Below are 23,834 nucleotides of genomic sequence, written 5' to 3'. Positions count from 1 at the left end.
GGTGCGTTGCCGGCTTTTAAGGTGGAGATAAAGGAGCCTTTTTGAAGGTACCCAAGTCATATCAACATGGAAGGACAACATGGAAGTTCCAAAACAGCACATGAGATTCCTTTTAAAAAATGTAATATATTGTAGAGGTCCTTCCCTGTTTGTCATACTTCCAGCTCACAATTTTCTGGAGCAGAAAATGTCATTCGAAATAGAGGGTCCAACAATGTTGATAAGCAGTTTCTAGTAAATTTGGATAATTTTTAAAATTTCGTGGTTTCGGGAGGCGGTGAGGTACGGCCCGCTTGTTATCTAGCCGGCGATGACAGGTGGCATACATGTTCAAACCTGTTTACGCGACAAAATAACAAAGAAATCGTAAACCGAATAATTCGGCCGAATATCCGGTTCGGTAAAGTTTAATCCGAATAGTATTCGGTATTCGGTTATTCGGTCAAACCACCATTCGGCGCATCTCTAATACAAATCTATATCGGCGCGCGCCGTGTATGCATTAAGCAAACTTACTTTGGGTGACGTTTTCTTAAAACAACAAACTTTGCAAGCCGTTGCTTAGCAACGCGTGGCGACGATTGTTATTAACATGGCGGAATAAATTGCTTGTCAAATTAATTATTTTAATATATTGGTATACATCGAAAATATTACAAATATGAGAAAAAAAAGTCTCCTATGTTCATCCCGAGACCCTGAAGTATCTCTATATGAGTATTTTATCACAAATAAATTAGCGGTTTGGCCCTGATTGCGTAATAGACAGACAGACAGAGTTACTTTCGAATTTATAGTATAGGTATGGATGTTGATAATTTACAAGTCATTTTACATTCTGGTTATTTCGACAAGTTTATCGTTATAGGGGAATTTAATCTTTTCTTGCGCCAATTTCACTAGTGCCTCTTGTTTCTATTTGTAGTAATCCTGAATCTATACTTTTCAATAAGCCTAGAATTACAATTTCCACAATTCAAACAAAGTTTGATTTATCTATTATATATATTATTCTATTATATAGGCAGCCATAAAAGAAATTGATTGAAATTTTTCATTTTCCGGTTAAAAGGCTGAATGTGCCCTTTCAGTGTTTTACGATAAACTGTATGGCATTATAAAACAAAATGTACCCACTAAGTAAGTAAAATCGTCTAAGTTTCCTGTTTGGTATAAAGTAATTTAATGTACTCTTTTAATATTAGATTAGATTTATAAGTATACCATCATAATAAATAGAAATATTGCATGTGCTAGTGCTGCTTAACAGTACATTTTTGAAATTTCACAAAATCTTTATGACGAGACGATGGAAATATATCAATTTCTTTCTCTCCATACCTGATTGCAAGTAAGGGATGAAATAACAAAATAGGCAGGATGGAATTATTAAAAAATATTCATATATGTATATAAAAAATATTTTATTCCATACAAAATATTAAATTTTAAATCTGTTGGTTAATAAAGTTCAAGAAAGACGTAACTCTAGCAAACACAGCAGGGTGGCCGATTTCGCAACCTCCGAAATCAGGATGGAGTCCGAAAGAAGTGATGCCCACCTAAAATTTAAGTTTTTACTGTTGTTAATTTATCAAAGCGAAAAATATTAAGATACTGAAGTTAAGTTAGGTTATTTCCTAGTATAAAAATAAAATACTTACGAGTAAAGGAGCACCGTTCCTCTGTACGACGAGCGGACCACCAGAGTCTCCTGGACAAGTACTGGATGCTGCCGCTGTGCAAATATTGCTTGACTGAATAGAGAATGGGAAACCTAACCAGCACTGTGCATTGGAAATTATATTCATGCCGGCGAAACTAAGGAACTGGTTGGGTTGAAGACAACCTCTGAAATACATCAACAACATCTGAAATATAAGGCAGTTTTAATTTGAGTTAATACATTTCGTAGTAAAGGGTCTGTCTAACCGGATAAGATACAATAACTCAACTCCGCGATTTGACACTAGCGGGAAGAAAGGAAAATATAAATTTAAATAAATATTTCATTTTCTCGAGTGGGGATTGAACCCAACTCACAACTTTTAACTCCCAAATTTAACAATTGAACTTGTGCCCCTGCAACGCGACTGGACTCAATTTTACATAAAATATTTATATTAAATATTCTACAAAAAGGTTTATATATATCTTATACTAGTGGACCCGGACACGGCTACGCCTGCTTCAACTATAAGAATATTTATTAAATATATTCATTAAATTATTTTCAATTTTCAATAGAATTAGTAAGAAAATATAAGTTTAATAATCAAAAAGAATAATAAGTAGATACACATTATTAGAAAAAATTATCTGAGTTATTGAAATTAACCAACAAAAGGATTAAAAGTAACTAAAGGATAGATATTCTTAATATTAGAAAAAGTACCTAAAGTTTTCCTTGCGTGCGTACATAGATATCGACTCTACGAAATAACTAAACATTTCTCTCTATTAAGCAGGATAATTTTAGCGGGCAATATCAAATAAAATAAGAAGAGAACCAAAGTGTAGCTTAAATTAATTATAAACAGCAAATAATTACATAAACATTTACAATAGTTCGAAAATGTATGAAAATTTATAAAACCGTCAACGTCATCTGCCCGTTCGCGTCGGATATACTGAGCCGCCCGTAGGCTAGGTCATTTCGAATCAGTGACATCTCCTTAATTATTTATTAGAATGTTATACAGTAAACTATAATTTCAATCTAGATAAAATGTTAATAGTGACTATTATATTTATTTTCATAAGGATGAATATCAAAATGTCGCGGTAACGGTTGCGTAGCGACGCGACGGTTGTTATTAACATGGCAGAATAAATTGCATGTCAAATTAGAAAGTACTTTAAAATATATTAGTATATATGTGTAATGTAATGTCATATAGCCTATAGCACTTCTGAAGAATGCAGCTTTCATACAAAACAAAAACAATGAAAATCGGACCAGTAGATCCAGAGATCTTAGCGTTCAAACAAACAAACAAACAAACTCTTCCGCTTTATTATATTAGTATAGATAATACGAATATATCTTATATAATATTTTTTAATTATGTAAATTAAACTCACTTCCAATGGATCCATAACCAGATGCAGTAGCAGTTACACCTTCAAATAACTCATTTACTTGTGATCCACTAGGCAAAGCAATGACGTTAATAATATCTGAAATATTTAAAAAAAAAACACTTTCAGATATATAACCAATTAAATTAATATATATGTATATTTTTCTTTATTTTTCAAACGTACTGGAAAGTACAATAGAATCTGAATAGAATAGAATTTGAATATGTTCATTTATATCGATGTAAATTAATTTGAAAACTAGCCAAGTCAGATATTACACATAAATAAAGTCTCCAAGTTGTAAGAAGAATGGGCATTTTCAGTTGTTATAAAATATTTTATATTGTTAAAAATAAATTTCAGGGCTGACCATTGAACTTGGCATACATTTACATCTCACTTCTTTTATCGCTGAAAGCATACGTTTTATTACAGAACTTGGCTTTCATTTTACATTTATGTTTTTGATGGGATATCATTACTTTTTGTACAGAAATTATAAGTAGGAAGGTTCATAATGTAATCAATATCAAAATATTCTTTATTCAATTTGCCCATTACAAGTACTTTTCCTATAGGGAGCTACTACGGCAAGAAACTCAAGAGTTGCTCTTTTTAAATCATAGTTTAGAGTAAGCGCTTCATAGGACATTTCTCTTCGCCGAATAAACCAAGTAGGACAACATTGTGATAATACACTTCTATCTTAATATTGTACAAATCTACTGCAGCCTTTATTTCGGAAGTAGCTCCGTACGTAGTTAAGCAAAGCATGTCTTCTTTAGAAGAGTAAGGATTCCCGTTTCGAGCGCTAGTGTAGATACTTAAATCATTCCAGTTACGACATACGTACTCTACTATAGTCTCGCGCAATTTATTAGTTTGTTGTATATCAATACGCTCAAACGAAGAATATGCAATAGCATGGAAGAGACAGCTCCCATCGGGAGGCATTGGAACAATTCGGTGTAAGTTCTTGTTTCAACCACAAGCAATTCTATTGAACGACTCATTGTTCAACATGTCTTGGAAAAAATATAAACAATAAGTTTATTAAGTGCTGACGGTACCAATCTGAATTGATATGATCCCAAGGTCGACTTCGTTCTCTGCCGTTTTCACATGTGTTCCTAAAATCAGTAAAATCATGAAACCCAGGCCAAAAAAACCATTAAAATATGAGCGCCTTCGTACAATAAAATATATCTAATATAATTAGGTATTTACTTTTTTATTATGGTCAATAATATTATGTTTTATTACTCTTAAGACGATATTTAATTATATATGAAAATAGATTATATTTATCTATGAATCTCGACTATAGTTTTTATTTTGTTGATTAAATGACAGTTGTCAGATTAGAAAGTAATTAATGTATGCTGCGTTTAGAAATCTGATATTTTTTTTTTTTTTTTTCTAATTTTATTATTTTGTTGGAATAACTCAACACGCAATGCCTCCAGAGTTCGATGGAAAGAGGGGAACTGAGTGTCTTAACACTAGGTTCCCTCTGTCTACCCCGCTATGTGTGGGATGCATCGTAAAGCGGATTTATTTATTTTTTATTATTTTGTTTAAGTAATTTTTAATTTTCTCTTTTTACTCTTATTTTTTTATTAACAATTACTTAAATTTTTACTGTTAATAATTACTTTATAATTACTTCTGTTAAGATAGCTGGTAGGCTGACAATATATTAAATTAAAAATCAAACCAGTTTCACGCTGTATCCCGCACACAGCAGAGTAGACAGAGAGAACCTAGTGTTAAGACACTCAGTAACTCCACTTTCCATCGAATTCAGGAGGCATTGCGTGTTGAGTGGCGGAACTCAATGCCGCGCTTTGCCTTGGTGGAAATATAATTTTTAATAAATATTTCAATTCCTCGAGTGGGAATCGAACTAACAACCAGTCGATTTTACAGACACACTTTGTGCCCCTGTGCCACGACTGACCTTACAGATAGTATATTATTTTTAAATTTTATATATATTTCTATCAATATAATTATTATTTTTATATTTATATTTTAGTGTATTTTTTTTCTGTTTTAGGGTTCTGTACCTCGAAAGCAATAAAACAGAACCCTTATAGGATCTTATATAGGACTTAGTACTTAAATATTGTAATAATAATTTAATTTCAAATACGTTAATCAACTATGCAAATACTCTTAGTATAATAAGTACTAAAACATATGTTTAAATTATAATAAATAATAATGAAGGATGTTAATCCATTTATTATCTATATATATAAAAGGACTTGTCCTCACTGACTGAGGTAAGACGCACGCACAGCCGTAACCGCTGTGCGTAGAAACGTGAAATTTGAACAGATGTTTACTTTCGTAATCTGGACATCCACTAAGAAGGGATTTTAAAAATTATAACCCTAAAGGGGTGAAATAGGGGTTGTAAGTTTGTATGGAAATTTTTTTAAATCGGCACCGATTTTTATAAAATTTGAAATTCGGACTCTTAAAAGTATTTAATTGAACACATGTTTCATGGTTTTCTAGAATTCAATCCCTAAAGGTGTAAATAAGGGGTTGAAAGTTTGTATGGAAAAATCTTCAAATCGCCACCGATTTTTATAAAATTTGAAATTTCGACTCTTAAAAATATTTCATTGAACACATGTTTCATGGTTTATTAGAATTCACCCCTAAATAAGCTAGCGAAGCTGCGCGCGTCCGCTAGTATTTTTATATGTTTACGTGAAGCCCTTGAAGTCCACATGATGACAGGCTTTCTCAGGACATAAATTAGAGTCATTTTCAGCTACAAATGGAGACATATCTTATCTTAAAATATACTTGAAAGCATCGTGTTGTTTTAGATGGCTTACGTAAGTAATAGTGAAGTTAGTCTACAAAACAAATAAAATATTTACTAACGTGTGACATAAATAAAAGCAACAATATATAAATAATGCATTGCTCTTATATTATGCCAGGCGCTACACTATAAGTAAATGTGCCTAATTGAATCTATTTATTGAAAAATTATAAGAAAATATTAAAAAAATACTAGTTTCGGATTTTTCCCTTGATATACACCCAATTACTTAACCGGATGCTAAATTTCACCATTCTAGGTCATCTGGAACTTGGTTAACATTAAGGTCTATAGGTCAGTCACCCCCCTAAAAATTTACGATTTTTGGACGTCATTATCTAAATAACTGTTTGAGCTGTGTTTATGAAATTTTATGCACGTATACAGGTAGGGGGTATTAATATTTGAGCCAAATATAACAGGTTTAGGTGGAATAGTTTTTGAGTTACGAATAGGTAAAAAGTGGCTTCAAATGGTTCGTGTAAAATAACACACGGTGCTGCTCGCCAGTTCTGAAACCCAGAACTTGGCACGCGCTTCCGCGCGTTTTAAATTAAAGATTTTTTTCTAACTTTCTCTGTATAGAAAAATAACACATTAATTACATTTCCAATTGTCTTTTTGAAATTAATTGTTTCAATATGGGACAGTGCTTCTGGCTTCTCCAGCGTACATAACTGGCACCTTATAATTACACTTAAGTAATCCACTAACTGGATTATCAATAAATGCGTCAGTATATAATTGGTTATAATTCGGTTATCGTAAATTGAGATAACTAATACTTTATTTTTTTTGTTTTATACAAAAAAACATTTTGCTATAGGAATAAGATACCGAATTTCCAGCTAAATTTATGAACTTCACATATAGATAATTTTTTGACTATAGTTAAAATAAACATTTCGAACTTATTGCTCCTAGGAGTTGGTCAATTTTGAATTTCATTAAAAACGTTGTATACGTTTTGATTATATTTTGATTTTAATACTACATATTTTTCCGTCGGTTCCAATATGACTTTTGTAATTCCGAGGTACAGTTTTTAAGAAAAGAAATTATAGTATGTGTTTTTACAGATTTGGCTTTTAACAAGTATTTTCCTCGTGAATGTTTGCCACGAATAATTAAAGGAAGTAAAGCTAATTAAGAATAAAGCTAAGATATGAGTGGTTTAAAATCCCTCATAAATATAATCGACTATAATATAATATATAATATTTAGGTGATGTATTTAGTTTGTATTTAGTTTTACTTTTATTAATTAAAGATAAGGACTTTACGTCTTTTATCACAAGGTTTTAGTGGATTTTTACCTAATAGGTATATATTTTAGTCGATTATTTAATTAAGATAGAAGATTAAAATCTTTAATTAAGATTTGGTTTTAATTTTTTATCATAAGAATTAATTGGGGTTTTCACTGTAACGAGTACCATATGTGTATATATTTTTTTAAGGATATACTACTCAAATACATTAATTAAGGTTTTAGAACCACAATTAATCCTCGTAATAAAAAACCTATAATCCAAATCTTTAACCTAATCTAATTAAGAATTATTTTATTTTATCAATTATTGTTAAAGCAAGATCATCGCTTAAGATATTTTATTTACTTAGTTGTAACTTGTAATGCGATAAACTAGCGGTATACACGTATCTATCATATTTATCCCATGTTTTGAATGACGGCTTGGGGGAATGTGAAAATGGGCAACGGAAGTGTCTTAATGATAATGAAGTGCCTTAACACTAAGTTTCCAGGTAAAATTTAAAAAAATTAAATTATTAGTCAGGCACACGGGCTGCTTAGAGCAGAACTGAAGTACATTACTCTTACAAAAAGGTGGTTCAATTTAGATGTTGATATAATCTTATAGTAGGTACTTAAATGTGAGAAAATGAAAGAACCCTCTCCACTTTAAACGCACTGTAGCTCCTCTGGCGAAACGGCGGCTCTCCCCGAACGATCGTTTGCCTTGCATTTTCTATAAAAAAAAAAAAATGTCAACGTTTTATGGTTAAAGATATTTTATTCCCATTAAGAACATAGGCCACTTACTTCGATACATTGGTTAACAAAATAAAAATAGTTGTCGATCATAGTTCAGTTAATTACAGTAATACATTTTTTTTACTTACTCATTTAATGCATTTGTTTCTTTAAAGTGGATAGTTCTTTATTATGTATTCGCATATTTATGTTTTACATGCATTAAATGAGCTTACATTCCTTTAAAAAGACAGACAGACAGAAATAGATAAATATTTGGACAGCATTACCATCCAAACCAAGACATTTTAAATTTTGTAAGAGTAGATTGTGGCTTGCTGTGTCGAAAGCCTTCTTTAAGTCAATGAATATACCGATGGCTATTTTTTCATCGTCTATGTTTGTCTGTCTGTCGTCTATTTTATTTTAGTTATAAGGTCGATCGTTGCTGTTTTACAAGGTGATACCATCTCTTATCTCATATGATATGATAGATGAAGATGTTTATGCTATTGACAAATGTATATCTTTTTTATCCAATTAGCGTTTAATTTTCCATGTTATCTTTCTATTGCATATATAAAGGGAAAAATATCTTAATGATTAGTTTTTAATTGACAGCACCACTATGAAGTTGGCTTTAGTTTTTCTGTCTTTAGCAGTGCTTGCTGCTGCTGAATTAGCTATTCCTAAATATAATACTGCTTATGACTATTTGGAAAAAATTGGTATCCCTGAGGGCAAGAGGATTAAGGAGCAGGAAGAGGAATATATGAAAAACCCTGTTTCGAGAATTTTCAATGGTTCTGGTGCATCTGCTGGACAATTTCCATTTCAGGTACTACACATCTGAATATTATACAAAGTCCAAATTGATGTGAAAAATAAAAAAAAATGATATTTTTTTTGTTGTACTATATTATGTTAAGTAACATTATGTCTACTTATTTTTTTCGCAACAGGCAGGTCTATTGGGGCAACTTCCAGGTACCTCTAACCAGGCAGTATGTGGAGCTGTCCTAGTTCGACGCAATCGTCTTATTACTGCTGCTCACTGCTGGTTTGACGGCCGAAACCAAGTATTAAGATATACAGTAGTTCTGGGGTCTGTCTTTTTGTATAGTGGCGGCACTAGAATTAATACTAACGACGTTGTTATGCATCCTAGTTGGAACTCATTACTAATACGTAACGATGTCGCCATTATTCGCTTGCCTTCAAATGTAAATCTTTCTAGTAAGTATTTTTTTATCAACCAAAACTTAAATTATCTCTTTTTTCGTTTAATAATGTTTGATGTATATTTTCTATTACAGACACGATCGGTCTCATTGCTTTGCCTTCTGGATCTCAACTCAATGACAACTTTTCTGGTCAAACAGCCACCGCATCTGGATTTGGAATGATAGGAAACAGTAAGTAATTGTTTAAAATAAATTCGAAAACTTAAAGAGAGAAAGAGTTTTAAATAGGTAAGTACATGTTCATGAATGCGGCAGGTTGGATGGATTTGATCCCCGCACGAGATAATGAAATATTTATTATTTTCATTTTCCGAGCTTTGGTATCGATTCAAGCGCGGTGCTGATCCAAAATGCCTCTAGAATTAGGTGAAAATGGGAAACCGAAGTGTCTAAATGGGAAATTTCTTCTGCCTAGCATGCCAACTGCAGAATATTGCATGAAGCTTAAAAAATAGTAAAACATAAGTGTATACTATAGTTAGCTTATATTAGAAAGCCATTCGGCTGTTATTCGTTATTGCTAGTCTGTAATGGAATTCTGGAATTCTTCATATACCTACCATGCTTCATATTTTAAGTGAATATTTAAACATTATCGAATTTCACTTGTAATGGCTACCTTAATATTAATATTAAACAACAGTGTTTGAAAGAGTTTCTAAATGGCTACTATAAGTGCCTATAAGTATAGTTGCGTATAAATTGTATTAAAAGGTCTCAATATACTAACCTTAAAGTATAGCTTACATCTTCACACTAATATTATTATATGATTTAAATATAACATGTATATATTTTAACAGATGTCGACATTACAAACAGTCAATCTTTACGCTTTGGACATATGAATGTAATAACCAACAATCAATGTCGAAATGTATACGGAACTGGAATTCAGTCCAGCAATGTCTGCACAAGCACCGCAGGACAGTCAAGTACTTGCAGAGGTGATTCTGGCGGTCCCCTCTTCATCCAGAGAAACAACGCTCCCTTACTGGTAAGTTCTATTTATGTTTATCTAAACATATTTTACACGGAACTTTTATCTATAGAAGAGAAAGAAGCTAAGTTTATATGTAAGTGTGATTATGCTGGATGTATATTTTGTAACACAGACACCATCGGTGTCATTGCTATGCCTTCTGGATCTCTATTCTATGTTCAATGCGACTCTTGTTCAATTTTGTTAAACATTTCAAATTTCACTCACTTTAAAGATATTGTACTAAAAAGCTACTTTATTTTATGCAACGTAAGCACAGAAAGGCGACATAAAGCGTAACAAATAAAGAATAGTTGGAGGGTCAAAGAAAGTACGAAATTATAAAGAGACTTATTTTCATTTTATGTTTAAAGAAAATACAAATTAAATCTACGACTAAATATATCTAAGGCTAACTAAATATATCAATGTCAGAATAACCCTTTTTTATGTGAGGAAATCCAATTACGAATCCTATAGGAACTTGTTTGTATATTATGTACAATTATTCAATTTAAATTTTACCATGATAGCTTCCGATGTTAATCGTTATTGCCAACATTTATACAAGTTTATTTATCAGAAACATTATTTTTTTCATTTACAGATTGGCATCACTTCTTTTGGACCTCATAACGATAGTGGTGGCTGTCAAGCTGGCTTGCCTGCAGCTTTCGCCAGGGTTACCTCATTTATGAGTTTCATTAACCAACATATTTAAATAAATGAAATATTTACAAATAAAGCAATTCAACAATCACAAGTTATTTTTATTATAAATAAGTGCCCCTCTTGAAATTCAAAAATATTTCCAAGAGGAACAATTCTCTTCAATCTTCCTCTGCAAACACTGTATCTGTTACGGTGGACTGTGTTAAAAATCATAGCAAAGTTTTAAGGGGCTAAGCGTAAATCGCTTAAAAATTATTTTATTTTATATAGTTTAAACATAGAAGGATGACATAAAACATACAAATAAATTATGTCTAAGATTATAGCCTTCAATATTAGGAGAACAGTATTCTAACTAAACTTTGTTTTTTTTTTAATTTGAGGAAATCCTATAACGGATAAGTGGAGACTCAAGCCGGTTATGTGGGACTCGCGGACTGGTAGTTGTTGGACGTCTAAACTCTCACTAAAATTTCACAGTGCTCCTCCTTGACGTCCATTGGCTGCGAGATACAGGGGAGTACAATCGGCGGGAGGCTTGAAGGTTTTGCCGACTCTGGATGGGCCAGAGCAACTACGCGTCCGGAACTGCTGTTGAGTCCTAGGTTAGTATTTTTAAACCTAGATCGCATTACATTGTCATAGTAAAAACGATAGGAACGAGAAATAAAGATAAGATTGTTACGCCAAGTTTTCGCCTTCAAAAAGTTAATAAATTTTTTATGGGTAAAAAATTATAAATAAATCTTAATAAATCTTTTCTGAGTATACGCGAGTCAACCTAGTCTAGCATTGTTGTAACACACATGGTTTAAATAAAAGATAATAAATATAAAACAAGAGCCCGACGGCATGTGGGCCCTTGGTAGATTTATGACTCCGAGAGAAAGTCCTTTAAAAGCATTACGAGAACCCAGCCGCACATGTTGGGGCACATGAACATTTGGATGTCGATGACAATAGGATCGCTGATTTCCTACTTCGAGGAAATTTCATATAATAACTCCATGAGAAACAAAGCATCGTGGGAAACGAGCCAAAGGGGTGGGGACACCCGAAATTGTATTTAAGCCGACCAACTTTAGGGATAAGGCGGGCGGGTACTTACGGGTGCCACCGGCGGCTGGCATGCGTGAGGTGCGGCGAAGAGCACCTCGCGCGCGACTGCCCGAGGCCCCTAGACGTCGCCGCCACCTGCGCCAATTGTAAAGGTGCACACCCGGCAAACTACACCGCTTGCCCACAATTTAAGCGCGAGTTAAGAAACAAGAGGGCCGGCACAGTGGCTCTCTCTCGTGTAGACTCCTCCAAACCAAGAACCGCCGCCCCCCGAGTCACCATCAATACGATTGAAGCCGAGGGCACCGCCTCCAATCTGATGGCCTCCGCAAACCTCCCGACGGAGAATGCAGGCAGGAGATACAGGAAAAGAGGCGGCAAAAGGACAAGGAGGCAGAAGGCAAACGAGGCAGTCCCGCCCGCCGACATCGCTGCCGCTGCCACGGCCCCCACTACTACTCAGCAAGCCTCTCGGAGAACCTCTTCCGTGGCCCCTGATGCCACTCGCGCAACTCGCCCGGCTACAACCCATCAGCCGACACACACTACTATCGACAGGGCCATCGACACCCTGAAGGAGGTCCTCCTTGCCTTGAAGGAGGGCCGTGACCCTGTCCAGTGTGTTATAAATGGGATGACCAATCTTCTTCTCAATGGCTGAAGCACTTCGCCTGGTATACTGGAACGCCGCAGGCCTGCGACGTCGCCTGCCCTTCCTCCGCTTTATCCTTCGTGAACATCGAGTCGACGTGGCACTCGTCAATGAAACGCATCTCCACTCGTCGCTCTCCGCCCATCTGCCGGGCTACCATGTCCTGCGGCTGGATGCCACTCCAGAGAAGCCCATGCGCGGGCTTCTAATTGCCGTGCGCCGTAGCCTGGTGTTTGACCAGCTTCCAGACCTCGATGCCCAGTCGTTCCAATCTCTGGGTATCGAAGTACAGCTAGGCTCCAGTGCCATTAGACTCTACGCCGTCTACCGCCCATGCCCTCTTGTCTTGCGCACCAGTGAAGTTCAACGCTTGCTTGGCAGTTCCACCCCCACCCTCGCCGCTGGGGACTGGAACGCCAAGCACCCCGCCTGGAGGTGCCCGACGGCCTGTACCACTGGTCGCCGCCTATACAACGACTCGGCATGGCTACGAGGTGGTGGGTCCCGACGAGCCAACCCACTACTCGAACACCGCCTCCCATTTGCCTTCCACCATTGATCTGGTGGTTCACAGGGGGATCGCAGCTTTGGACCTAGAGACCCTCTCAGACGCCTTCGGCTCCGACCACCTACCCGTCCTCGTTCTACTCTCGGGCAGAATGACGTTGGCCGGTGGCCCACCTTCCTCCAGAAGAATCTGCTGGGAGAAATTCGAGGCCCTCCTCAATCAGAAGCCTCCAAGCGTAGAGCCTCTCAACAGCGTCGAGAGCATAGACCGCCTGGAACACGAGCTGACGTCCTCAATCCAGACTGCAATGCGCGACGCCACTCTTCCCGTCACTTCTCATGCACGTCCGCCAATCCCACGGCGGGTACAGGTGCTAGTCGAGCGCAAAAGGAGGATTCGCGCCGACTGGCAGGTGTCCAGGGACCCTAGCCTCAAACGAAAGCTCAATAAGCTCATTGAAGACATAAGGGCCGCCCTTGAAGACACGGCGAGCGACGCGTGGGACCGGCGAATTGCGGAGGCGCACGACGACCAGCCCTCGCTCAACAAACTATGCCGCCAGATAACAAAGAAGAAACCTCCGGTGAGACCTCTTCTCCACCCGGACGGGACCCTCCGCTACTCGGCGAGCGACAGAGCGGAGATCATGGCGGACTACCTGTCAACGCAGTTCAGACCCAACCCCAGCGAGCGTCCGGAGCGCCATGCGGCTATAGAAGCCGAGGTCGAAAATCGCCTGCGCTCTCCTCTTCTACCATTGCCGCCACCACCCTTCTTCTCACCTTCATCTGTAAAGAAGGAGATCCTACGCTTGAAACCGAAGAAAGCCCCTGGCAAGGACGGGGTTACCAACGGGGCTCTCCGACACCTCCCGCCAAAGTACATCGCCAGCCTCACCAGACTCTTTAGCGCCATTCCGCGCCTGGGCTACTTCCCTCAGGCGTGGAAAGAGGGTCTGGTGATCACGATTCCTAAGCCCGGGAAGAACACGCGACACCCAAAGAGCTACCGCCCTATCACCTTATTGAGTTCTACAGCCAAACTGTTCGAGAAGCTTACCCTCCCGCTTCTCATGCCGCACCTACAGCCGCGGCCCGAGCAGTTTGGCTTCCGCAGTGGACACTCAACCACGCTACAAGTGGCAAGAGTCCTCCACTTCGCCGCCGCTACCTTCAACCGGAAGGAGAGCCCAGCAGCAGCATTCCTGGATGTGGCCAGCGCCTTCGACCGCGTTTGGCACCCTGGACTGCTCCTCAAGATCCTCAATGCCGGCATGCCTCACCACCTCGCTCTCGTCCTAGCCGCCTTCCTCCGTGGCAGGACCTTTCGTGTGAGAGTTGAAGGAAGCATCTCCAGGAGTCACCCAGCCACAGCAGGCGTGCCGCAGGGCAGCACCTGGTCCCCGGCGCTTTACTCCAGCTACACCGATGACGTTCCGACAATTAAGGACACCACGCTGGCTTTGTATGCGGACGACATCGCCCTCCTCACGAAATCACTCAACCCCTCCCACGCCGCCGTCAAGCTCCAACGGGCCCTCAACCTGCTGCCTAACTGGCTAGCGGAGTGGAGGCTCACCATCAACGTCAGCAAGACTCAGATCGTCTCCTTCGGATCGCATCTCAAGTTGCCTCCTCCGCTCAGCCTACAGGGCCAGCAGATCCCATGGAGCCCCCACGCCACCTACCTGGGAGTGGTGATAGATAGGAGGTTGACCATGACGGGGCACATCCGCAAAGCTGCCAGCTCCGCCAAGACAGCGTTGTTCCTGCTGCGTCCTCTTCTTCGTTCGCACCTGCCGCTGCGAACAAAACTGGCGCTCTATAAGACATATGTGAGGACTCGCCTCACATACGCGTCACCGGGGTGGTACTCCCTTGCCAGCCCTCGCCAACGAAACATCCTGCAAGTGGTCCAAAACTCTGCCCTAAGGCGAGTCACCCAGGCCCCATTCTTCGTCCGCAACCGAACGCTCCACCGCGATCTCAAGATGGAAAGCCTGGAGGAGCACATCGGCCGGCTCGCGTCCAACGCGTTCCGCCGTGCCGATGTATCAGACCACTTGCACCTTAAGGATATCGCCCCGTGGCACTCAAGACCACCAGATGCGCGCCGTCTCCCCAGGGATCTCCTCTCCCCCCCAACATCCGATTCCTGAGCTGTCGCCTCGGTCGCTGGTCGCCTAAGCTGGGCCTCTCTCGGGTAGCCGAGGGTCTCACCCGGCTGGGCTGACCGCCCAGGCGACTCTAGCTCATCCTCCCCCTCCTAGCCTCCATCTATCCTAAAATTACTCCCCTCTCGGTCAAGTAGCGCCTCTACAGCCACAACCCGAAGACGCACCCATTTTAATAGGTGCAGAGTGATACCCGGCAATAGGGACTCTCCCTGATGCCGCTCCCCTCGCTCCCGCAGTGTGAGCAAGAAGGAAGATAACACGATCGCGATAAGGCGGATTCCACTACCAGCACTCTTATAGTTAAGAACTAGTTTTAATAAAAATTGTATTTTATTTTAATAAAATAGTTTTTATATACAAAGTTTAAGATATTTTTACTCGCGTATATAATAAAATTTCGCAGTGTATTCTTAGTTTGCCACTTCCAAAATTTAAAATATCTGTAAATAAAATTCTAACAAGAAAAGCTTATTACACTGTTCAAAAATATTTAGAGGACAAACATGTATGGAATTAATGTCTATTGAATGTAATGTAGGATAGTTGCCAGCTAACGTAATAAATTGTAACATGACTTTGACTCTGACTTTGTAAAGAGCAACTATTGAGTTTCTTGCCGGCTCTTCTCAGCAGAACTGCCTTTCGGACCGGTGGTAGCTTTTTGTTTATATGTTCATTCGACGATTCAAAAATTCTTATAATAATAGTCTATTTGAATCTATATACCTATATAAAATCGAAAGGTCACTCACTCATCACGAAATCTCAGAAACTACAAGTGCTAGGAATCTCAAATTTTGCATAGGAGTTACTTATAGGACGTAGGTGCTCGCTAAGACGGGAATTTGCAATATTCGACTTCTAAGGGGTTGTTTTTGGGGTCGAAAGTTTGTATGAAATCTCGTTACTACAAATGCTAGGAGTCTCAAATTTTGCATAGACGTCACTAGGACGTAGTCACAGTCACAGAAATTAATAATAACGTAGTTCACGCGGGTAAAACCGCGAGCGGGCCGCTAGTAATGAATATTTTGAATTTGAATTTAATGTTTGTAGAAATATCAATCATTTTAATGTCAGTCTTAGCGGTAACGAGCAACGGGTTGTGGCTTCGATTCTTAGTCGTGGAAATCATATATTTGATATTTCAATTTCATATGTTGATTCATTTTTTAGTGTTGAAATATGCGTTTTGTGCTATTTAAGGCTATTCGGCTATTTTAGATTTTCCCTCAATTAATACTACCTGTAGATGCTAGCTGCCAGATTTCATAATTCTAGGTCATGCGGAATTAACTGCAGCCTATTTTAGGATTTAACTGCAAATGTATAGTTTTAAGATTTTTCGCTGTTTAAAACTATTATTTTTTGTGATTTAATCACAAATGTATAGCTTTCAGATTTTTTCCTGAATTAGTAATTTTTATTTTTTTTATAGTGTCGAAATGTGTGTTTCTTGCTATATAAACGACCATATCTTTTTTCTAACTAAATATAGAAAAATTGTTTTTTCAGGAAATTATGGACACTCATGTTCATATTCACATTCTCAGGCTTCTTTACATTTGAGTTTGTGTGATGCAAAAATTATTTGCAATAAATATAGGAAGGAGCATGCAATAAACTAAATGTTTTAATACAGAATAACATTTTATTTAATTATGAAGTTTAATACTTAAATATTTTGGTTAATAAAGCTCATAAAAGATGTAATTCTAGCAAATGCTGCAGGTCTGCCGGATTCGCAACCTCCTATACTAGGATGGGCTCCGAAGGATGTGATTCCCACCTAAAAACATTTTTAATTAAATTTTCTATTACATTGTGTAAAGATTACGGCAATAAATAAATTATTTTTTAACAAAAAGAAAAATCGACTTCTAACAACGAACTAAAAAGTGAAAAATAATTTTACAAAGATTTTATAATTTTAAAGTCGGTGAAAAGTAAAACAAACAGGCTTAGTAATTAGATATTGTAGTAAAGGTGTTGTGTAGCATTAGCTTGACACCGACTTCAAAATTATAACATCTTTGTATAATTATTTTTTGTCGGTTTTTCTTTTTGTTAAAAATTAATTTATTTTACGATTTTAAGTGATGGGTAGATCTTAAAATGATGCTTCTTAAACGAGTGGTGATGGTGGTGGTAGTGGTTGTCAACGAGTGGTTGTGGTTATCCCATGTAAAACTTTATTTAATTAGGTATTATTTTTGTGCAAAGTTACATTTTGGTATATTGACAAGAACATACACAAAAAGTATTCGGGCGAATTGAGAATCTCCCTTTTTTTGAAGTTGGTTGAAAATGAGAACATCCTCTTTTTTGAGGTTGGTTGAAAAGAAATGCATCAATACATCAATTTAAAAAGTTTTTGCTTGTTTTTGCTTGTAACTATTACAGTATAATCAATTTTTTACCAAAAAAAACCTTATAAATTTTTAAAACTTTAAAAAAATGGGACCATTCAGGAAGCTTCACCGTTCAAACAAAAAAATATTTTCAAATCGGTTCACCCAATCAAAAGTTATGAGGTAACAAACATAAAAAAAAAAAAACAGTCGAATTGATAACGTCCTTTTCTTACAGAACTCGATTAAAAATAAATAAAAGCCTTACTGTACTTAGTTTAGGTTTTACAAAAGGTTTAGGTTTTACTAAAAATGCGTAAGATTTATTTATAGTGAAAAATTACGATAAATATTTAAGTGTTATTAATATAAAAAATGGACCTACCAGTAGAGGCGCCCCGTTCCTCTGAACAACAAGTGGACCACCAGAATCTCCGCCACAAGTACTGGCTGAATTTGCGGTGCTTACACAAATGTTGCTGGACTGAATAAGGAGCGGGAAACTTAACGAGCATACATTGTTAGTTATTATGTTCATGCTGGCAAAGCTGAGGAATTGGTTATAGGGGACTCCAATACCTGGAAAATTGTAAAATATTTTATTTACATTATTTTGTCAGCTACATTGTATTCCGCATGTAGCAGAGTAAAGCAGACAGCGGCTAGTGTTAAGACACTCCGCTCTCCACTTTCTGCCGAATATTGGAGGCATTGTGAATTGAATGGCGGAACTTAACGCCGTGGTTGGCCTCGATACCAGAGCGAAGAATCATTTTTAATCTTTTCAAATATTAAATATTTCTCTTCTATGTGTGGAGATCGAACTTATGACTTACTTAAATGGACATACGTTTGCAGTCACACGCTACTGCTCCTATTATTACAATAATGTTATAATGTTATTATTATTTAAAGTACAAGTATATTGTATAAAAAATTAAAATCGATATTGGATATTGTTTTTTAATAATTGATATTAATATATACTGACCATTTCCTCTAGCTCCGAAACCAGATGCAACAGCCCATTCTCCTGTAAACGCCTCATTGAGTTGTGATCCGCTGGGCAAAGCAATGACGTTAATAATGTCTGAAATAATATTATATATTTAGCAAAAGTGTTTGTTAAAATGTTTCTGCAGGAATTAAATCGCTTTATAATATTAAAATATATTTCATAACGTAACATACTGGAAAGTGGCACAGATGATGGTACGTATCTGGTGGTAGATGGTACGGTCATACGATGGTACGTATGACCGCGATATCATTGCGTGCATTATTAGGTGACCAGTTAGGATGCATCGCAACACTATTAGTTCTAATCCTAATGCCACCGGAATACAAAGTAATAGACCCCAGAATTACTTCAAACAATGAAGCTTGGTTTTGGCCATCAAACCAGCAGTGGGCTGCGGTTAGAAGCCGATTGTTTCTAACTAGGATGGCTCCACATACTGCTATCTGGGAGGGAAATGTAATTAACAAGCCAGCCTGCGGATAAAAAAGAAAAAAATAAATTAAATCATAAAAAAACAACATTATTTTGATACAGTTATGCATTGTCTTATCTGACTATTGAAATTCTTTTCGAATCACCCCTCTGTAATGATGTAGTTCCCTCTGCCTATCCTATTGTGCTAAAGCGTTTGTCCTAAAAATATATTTTTGATTCTAGGTTACCTTTACATGCTCTATTATACTTGAGATTAGATTACATTTTCTATTGGCACATAATGGTACATGACCATTGATGCCCTTTTTGCTATGCTTTTATTTAACTTGCTGTGTTAATATGTGTAAAATCTTGAAAGCTCCATTTAACCCACTCCCTAGTGTCTGATTAGATTGGTATTTGGATTACGGTTTCAGTTCTGATGATTATGAAATTTCATATAATCAATATTGTTTTATTTTGCCAGCTTCACCGCAGATAGCTGGATAGACAGAGGGAACCTGGTAGATTAGTCTTAAGACACTCAGCTCCCATTCCGTACTTATAATTACCAACTCAACACTGTGCTTGAGCTTGCTATCAAAGCGAGGAAATGAAAATATTAAATATTTCACCCTCTCGAGTAGAAACTCTAAAACAGCCATCGCGTTTACAGTCGCATGCTTGTGCTCCTGCGCTATGACGAAAACAATGATTGTCATTTAAATTATTCGCAAAATATAAGTAATTAAGGATAACAAAGGATTTAAAATTCAGCAGGCTTAACTAACTACAAACAAAGTGGTATAAATTTATTAGTTTACCTGGTAAGGGAATTGTCCAAGCCCAGCAGGGGAGCCATTAAAAATTCGTGAAATGGGGTTTCTAAAATATGCTTAATAATGGCTTTTTCTCTTGCACGAATTCTTTTGGCTTCAGGAACACCAAATCTTGTGAGGTATCCATAGGCGGTATTATATTCCGGAATTTCGGCAGCAACGAATGTCGCTAATGAAATAATTAATATTGCTAATTTCATAGTAACAATGTCGATGATGAATGTATGGTTGTGTCCATTTTTAACATTTTTATATATCAAGAACAAAGATTATCAGCCTTGATTATGATTACTACAATTATTACACAGAAATTATGTGACATTTTCTAATTATCCCTTAACTTATATGCTGTGGTGATAAACTCTAGACACATAATGTGAGTCAAAATGTCTGAACTGAAAAGCGTTCTCGTATCTCTTTTTGAATAAAGAAAAAGTTAAAAGAAATAATTGATATTATGATATTTGGTACATTTCGTCGTCTATTCAAGAGAACATATTTTTTAACGCTCCTACTCTCTCCCAGGAGTGCCCCTGTCGTTTTTTATGAGCGACACAACAGTCTTTTGATTATATTAGTAAATATAATAATAGTAGTCATATTTAAAACATACATAAATATAATTTATATCTATATAATAAAACTGTAAAGGAGGTAAAATTTGTAGATTAAATATAAACTAAAAAAATGCATATAGGGGACCTAAGGGGGACGAGTAACAGAAAATAAATATATTTTTTTTGGAATCCTTGTCTGTGCGCCCGTCTGTCTGTCTGTTTGTTTGTCTGTCTATCTGTCTGTTGTTCGTGATTTAAGCAAAAACTACTGGATGGATATAAATGAAACCTTTTTTTATATAGTTCTTAGTCTTCGGCTACATATAGGCTATATTTTATTTTGAAAGTCCGAACACCTGACGTAAAACCATTACCATTACTTCAGACGAAATTTACATTTGCATATGAGTAACGCAAAATTTAAGGTGCTATAAGTACATGAAATAAAAAATATTTTTATGTAGTAATATTTTATTCAACTATCCATTTCAATGTTCAAATATTTTGGTTGATAAAACTCATAAAAGATGTAACTCTTGCAAAAGCTGCAGGTCTGCCAGATTCGCAACCTCCTACATTAGGATGTGGTCCGAAAGAAGTGATTCCAATCTGAAAATAAATCTTTAATTGAATTTTCCATAAGCGATATAAAGAGTAAGTATTATTTGTAGTACAATTTTTAAAGGTAAGTTTTTTTAAGAAAATATATTGTATAAATCATAGCGAAAGTCTTATTACTAAAAGTTATTGTTTCAAATTTAATGTTATTCATGTGGAAAAATGAACTTACAAGTACAGGTACACGGTTCCTCAGAACGAAGAGTGGACCGCCAGAATCTCCTCCACAAGTGCTGGCCCCATTTGTGGTGCTCACACAAACGTTTCTAGACTGAATAATAAACGGGAAGCTCAACGAGCACACATTGTTAGCTATTACTTGCATGTTAGCATGGCTAAGGAATTGATTATTTGCAATTCCAAACATCTGTAAAATTGTAAATTATTTTTAATTTAGATTTTGGATATTTTGTTATTATTTTTACGATTACGTAAATTACATTATCTAATCGTTCTATATCAAAAATCATACTATTAATATATTTTTATAAGAAATGAAAATATGATATGGTGGATAACTTTTTTAAAATTTATTTAACTAAAACAATTGTCTTGTTTTACCTTAGTTGATATTTTACTGATCAACACAACTAGGAAATGGACGAATTCATTAATTGATGTTAGTCGTGGCGCACAGTCACACACCCCACAAAGTGTGAATGTAAACATGACAGGTTCGATTCCCACTCGAAGAATAAAATTAAATAAATTCTTAATTAAAAAACTAAACTCTAAAAATAAAAAACAGAATAAACGACTTGTTCTACTGAGAATAACATACCATACCAATACTTCTTTGCACGTGTGGTAAAAGACACTACGCGAAAACTAGTATTTTATATTTTTGTGATAGCGCACCCTCTCGAAGGGTAAACGTATAATATCTGTCTACTTACTATTTCCTCTAGCTCCAAAACCAGATGCAACTGCCCATTCTTCTGTAAACGCCTCATTGAGTTGTGATCCGCTGGGCAAAGCAATGACGTTAATATTGTCTGAAATAATATTATACATTGAGCAAAAGTGCTTGTTAAAATATTTCTGCAGGAATTAAATCACTTTATAATATCAAAATATATTTCATAACGTAACGTACTGGAAAGTGGCACAGATTGTATGCGTACGATAGCGATATCATTGCGTGCATTACTAGGCGTCCAGCTGGGGTGCATCACAATGTCACTAGTTCTAATTCTCGTACCACCAGAGAACAAAGTAATAGACCCCAGAACTACTTCAAACATCCGAGCTTGGTTCCGGCCATCGAACCAGCAGTGAGCAGCGGTTATGAGGCGATTGGGTCTTACTAGGACAGCTCCACAAACCGCTAGATTGGATGGAAGTGTAATTACCAACCCAGCCTGAGGATAAAACAATGAAACATTATAATTATAGTTAAATATGATATAAAACATAATTTATAATACAGTTTGACAGCGTCTGATTGTAAACTAATTAAATTAAATTAAAAATGAATATAGTTGAGCGGCGTTGAGTTCAGCCACTCAACACGGAATGCCTCTGGAATTCGCCGTAAAGTGGGAAACGGAGTGTCGTATTCCCCCTGCCTATCCGGGATATAGCGTGTTAACATGATGTTTAAGGATTTTATTCCAATTTAAGTGATGCTTAACCCATTTACAATTTAAAAACACAAATATCGAGAGACGAATCCGAAGATTTTACCTATTTCTGAGTAAGATACTGTACAACTACAATTCGCAGTAATATATGCGAATCTAAACTGCACCAATTGTGCTCCCCCTTTTATATATAATCATTTTATTTTATTATATATAAAATTATATATAGCGGATGGGTCCGAAGACCTGAGGATCGAGTGTGGTGGCGAGAATTGGGGAAGGCCTATGTCCAGGAGTGGACAAAAGATGGCTGTCAATGATGATGATGATAATGAACTTTATTTTAATAAAAAAGTATTAATAATAAATATAATGGTATAAAATAATATATATTAATATATCAATTTACCTGGAAAGGGAATTGTCCTAGCGAAGCCGGAGAGCCATTAACAATTCGTGAAACAGGGTTTCTAAGATATGCCTCCTCATTTTCACGAATTCTTTTGGCTTCAGCAACACCAAATCTCGTTAGGTATCCATAAGCGGTATTATATTCCGGAATATCCGGAAATTCGGGAATTTCGGCATTAACAAATGCCGCTAACGAGACAAGTAATATTGCAAGTTGCATAGTGACAATGTCGAAGACGAATCTATAATATTGCTAATTTCAACACTTTATATATGAAAGAACAAAAATAAACAGTCTTGATTATAATATCAATCACAGATATTATAATATGAATCTATAATTATCAATAAAAGATAAAAGTTATATGAATATTCAAATTAGTACTCAGAGATATGTAATTAAAACGTGATAATAAATAAAAACGTATATAAATATATTATTGTTATTATTATAAATGCTTACCAAATATGATATTTATTTAGTTAATCTGTTTAAGGATTAATGGGAAAACTAAGTAACGCAGTTTTCACGTCACTACAACATTTTTTTTTGTATTATAGATACTGTTTTCTTGTGATTGGTTTCTTTTCTAAATTTACCCATTTTACAATTTACAACCCAGCTATTTTGAAAATGCAACCCTAAAATCAAAAAACATAAAATGAATGTTCGTACTTCATACCGGTGGGCCTAATTTGGATTCCCCAAATGTTGCCATTTGCTAAGTATTTTCTTACAAAAACAAAAAGAAGTAATTCATAAATAATAAAAAAAAATCGATTGCAGGGTTGATGTAAACACAAAACCGTTGACTTCTGGTG

General features: G+C 36.5%; 3 protein-coding genes and 1 pseudogene across 4 annotated transcripts; 1 reads left to right on the top strand and 3 right to left on the bottom strand.

The window, feature by feature from the left end:
* Nucleotides 1–1,448: 1,448 nt before the first annotated feature.
* LOC146530853 (epithelial serine protease-like) lies at nucleotides 1,449–3,184 on the bottom strand (the record flags this gene model as incomplete). The annotated part of the gene is made up of 4 exons (XM_085199514.1): nucleotides 1,449–1,562; nucleotides 1,665–1,871; nucleotides 1,956–1,969; nucleotides 3,085–3,184. Coding segments are annotated over 4 exons (435 nt in total), but the record flags the coding sequence as incomplete, so codon positions are not given.
* A 4,442-nt stretch (nucleotides 3,185–7,626) lies between these two features.
* Nucleotides 7,627–10,901, top strand: LOC146530852 (epithelial serine protease-like). Its single transcript, XM_085199513.1, has 6 exons — nucleotides 7,627–7,696; nucleotides 8,585–8,763; nucleotides 8,888–9,161; nucleotides 9,242–9,340; nucleotides 9,973–10,166; nucleotides 10,759–10,901. Exons 1-6 carry the CDS (start codon nucleotides 7,642–7,644, stop codon nucleotides 10,870–10,872), a joined length of 915 nt encoding a protein of 304 aa, XP_085055639.1. The 5' UTR covers nucleotides 7,627–7,641; the 3' UTR covers nucleotides 10,873–10,901.
* Nucleotides 10,902–16,849: 5,948 nt separating this feature from the next.
* LOC146530851 (collagenase-like) lies at nucleotides 16,850–20,085 on the bottom strand (annotated as a pseudogene). Its single transcript, XR_014878859.1, has 6 exons — nucleotides 19,829–20,085; nucleotides 18,823–19,063; nucleotides 18,761–18,787; nucleotides 18,490–18,659; nucleotides 17,955–18,179; nucleotides 16,850–17,007 (listed from the first exon to the last, which is right to left on the bottom strand). The product of XR_014878859.1 is annotated as a collagenase-like (transcript).
* A 774-nt stretch (nucleotides 20,086–20,859) lies between these two features.
* On the bottom strand, nucleotides 20,860–23,262 carry LOC146530850 (collagenase-like). The gene is made up of 5 exons (XM_085199511.1): nucleotides 23,011–23,262; nucleotides 22,115–22,379; nucleotides 21,911–22,013; nucleotides 21,191–21,401; nucleotides 20,860–21,009 (listed from the first exon to the last, which is right to left on the bottom strand). The coding sequence occupies exons 1-5, from the start codon at nucleotides 23,230–23,232 to the stop codon at nucleotides 20,896–20,898; spliced, it is 915 nt and encodes a 304-aa protein (XP_085055637.1). The 5' UTR covers nucleotides 23,233–23,262; the 3' UTR covers nucleotides 20,860–20,895.
* Nucleotides 23,263–23,834: the final 572 nt, after the last annotated feature.

The sequence above is a fragment of the Heliconius melpomene genome, chromosome 16, assembly GCF_056956725.1.
Source record: "Heliconius melpomene rosina isolate 202511_hmr_F chromosome 16, ASM5695672v1, whole genome shotgun sequence".
Taxonomy (NCBI): domain Eukaryota; kingdom Metazoa; phylum Arthropoda; class Insecta; order Lepidoptera; family Nymphalidae; genus Heliconius; species Heliconius melpomene.
This window is presented reverse-complemented; position numbering and strand designations above follow the sequence as displayed.

What these genes read in the sequence shown, in the direction of transcription:
- LOC146530852 (XM_085199513.1), top strand. Translation starts at nt 7,642, where the DNA reads ATGGGCAACGGAAGTGTCTTAATGATAATGAAGTGCCTTAACACTAAG. An exon ending in TTCAAATGTAAATCTTTCTA is followed by an intron (nt 9,162 to 9,241) that starts GTAAGTATTTTT and finishes TTTCTATTACAG; the next exon opens with ACACGATCGGTCTCATTGCT. An exon ending in GAAACAACGCTCCCTTACTG is followed by an intron (nt 10,167 to 10,758) that starts GTAAGTTCTATT and finishes TTTCATTTACAG; the next exon opens with ATTGGCATCACTTCTTTTGG.
- LOC146530850 (XM_085199511.1), bottom strand. Translation starts at nt 23,232, where the DNA reads ATGCAACTTGCAATATTACTTGTCTCGTTAGCGGCATTTGTTAATGCC. An exon ending in GGAGCTAGAGGAAATAGTAA is followed by an intron (nt 21,402 to 21,910) that starts GTAGACAGATAT and finishes AAATTAAAAATA; the next exon opens with ATTTACAATTTTACAGATGT. An exon ending in GGAACCGTGTACCTGTACTT is followed by an intron (nt 21,010 to 21,190) that starts GTAAGTTCATTT and finishes ATTTATTTTCAG; the next exon opens with ATTGGAATCACTTCTTTCGG.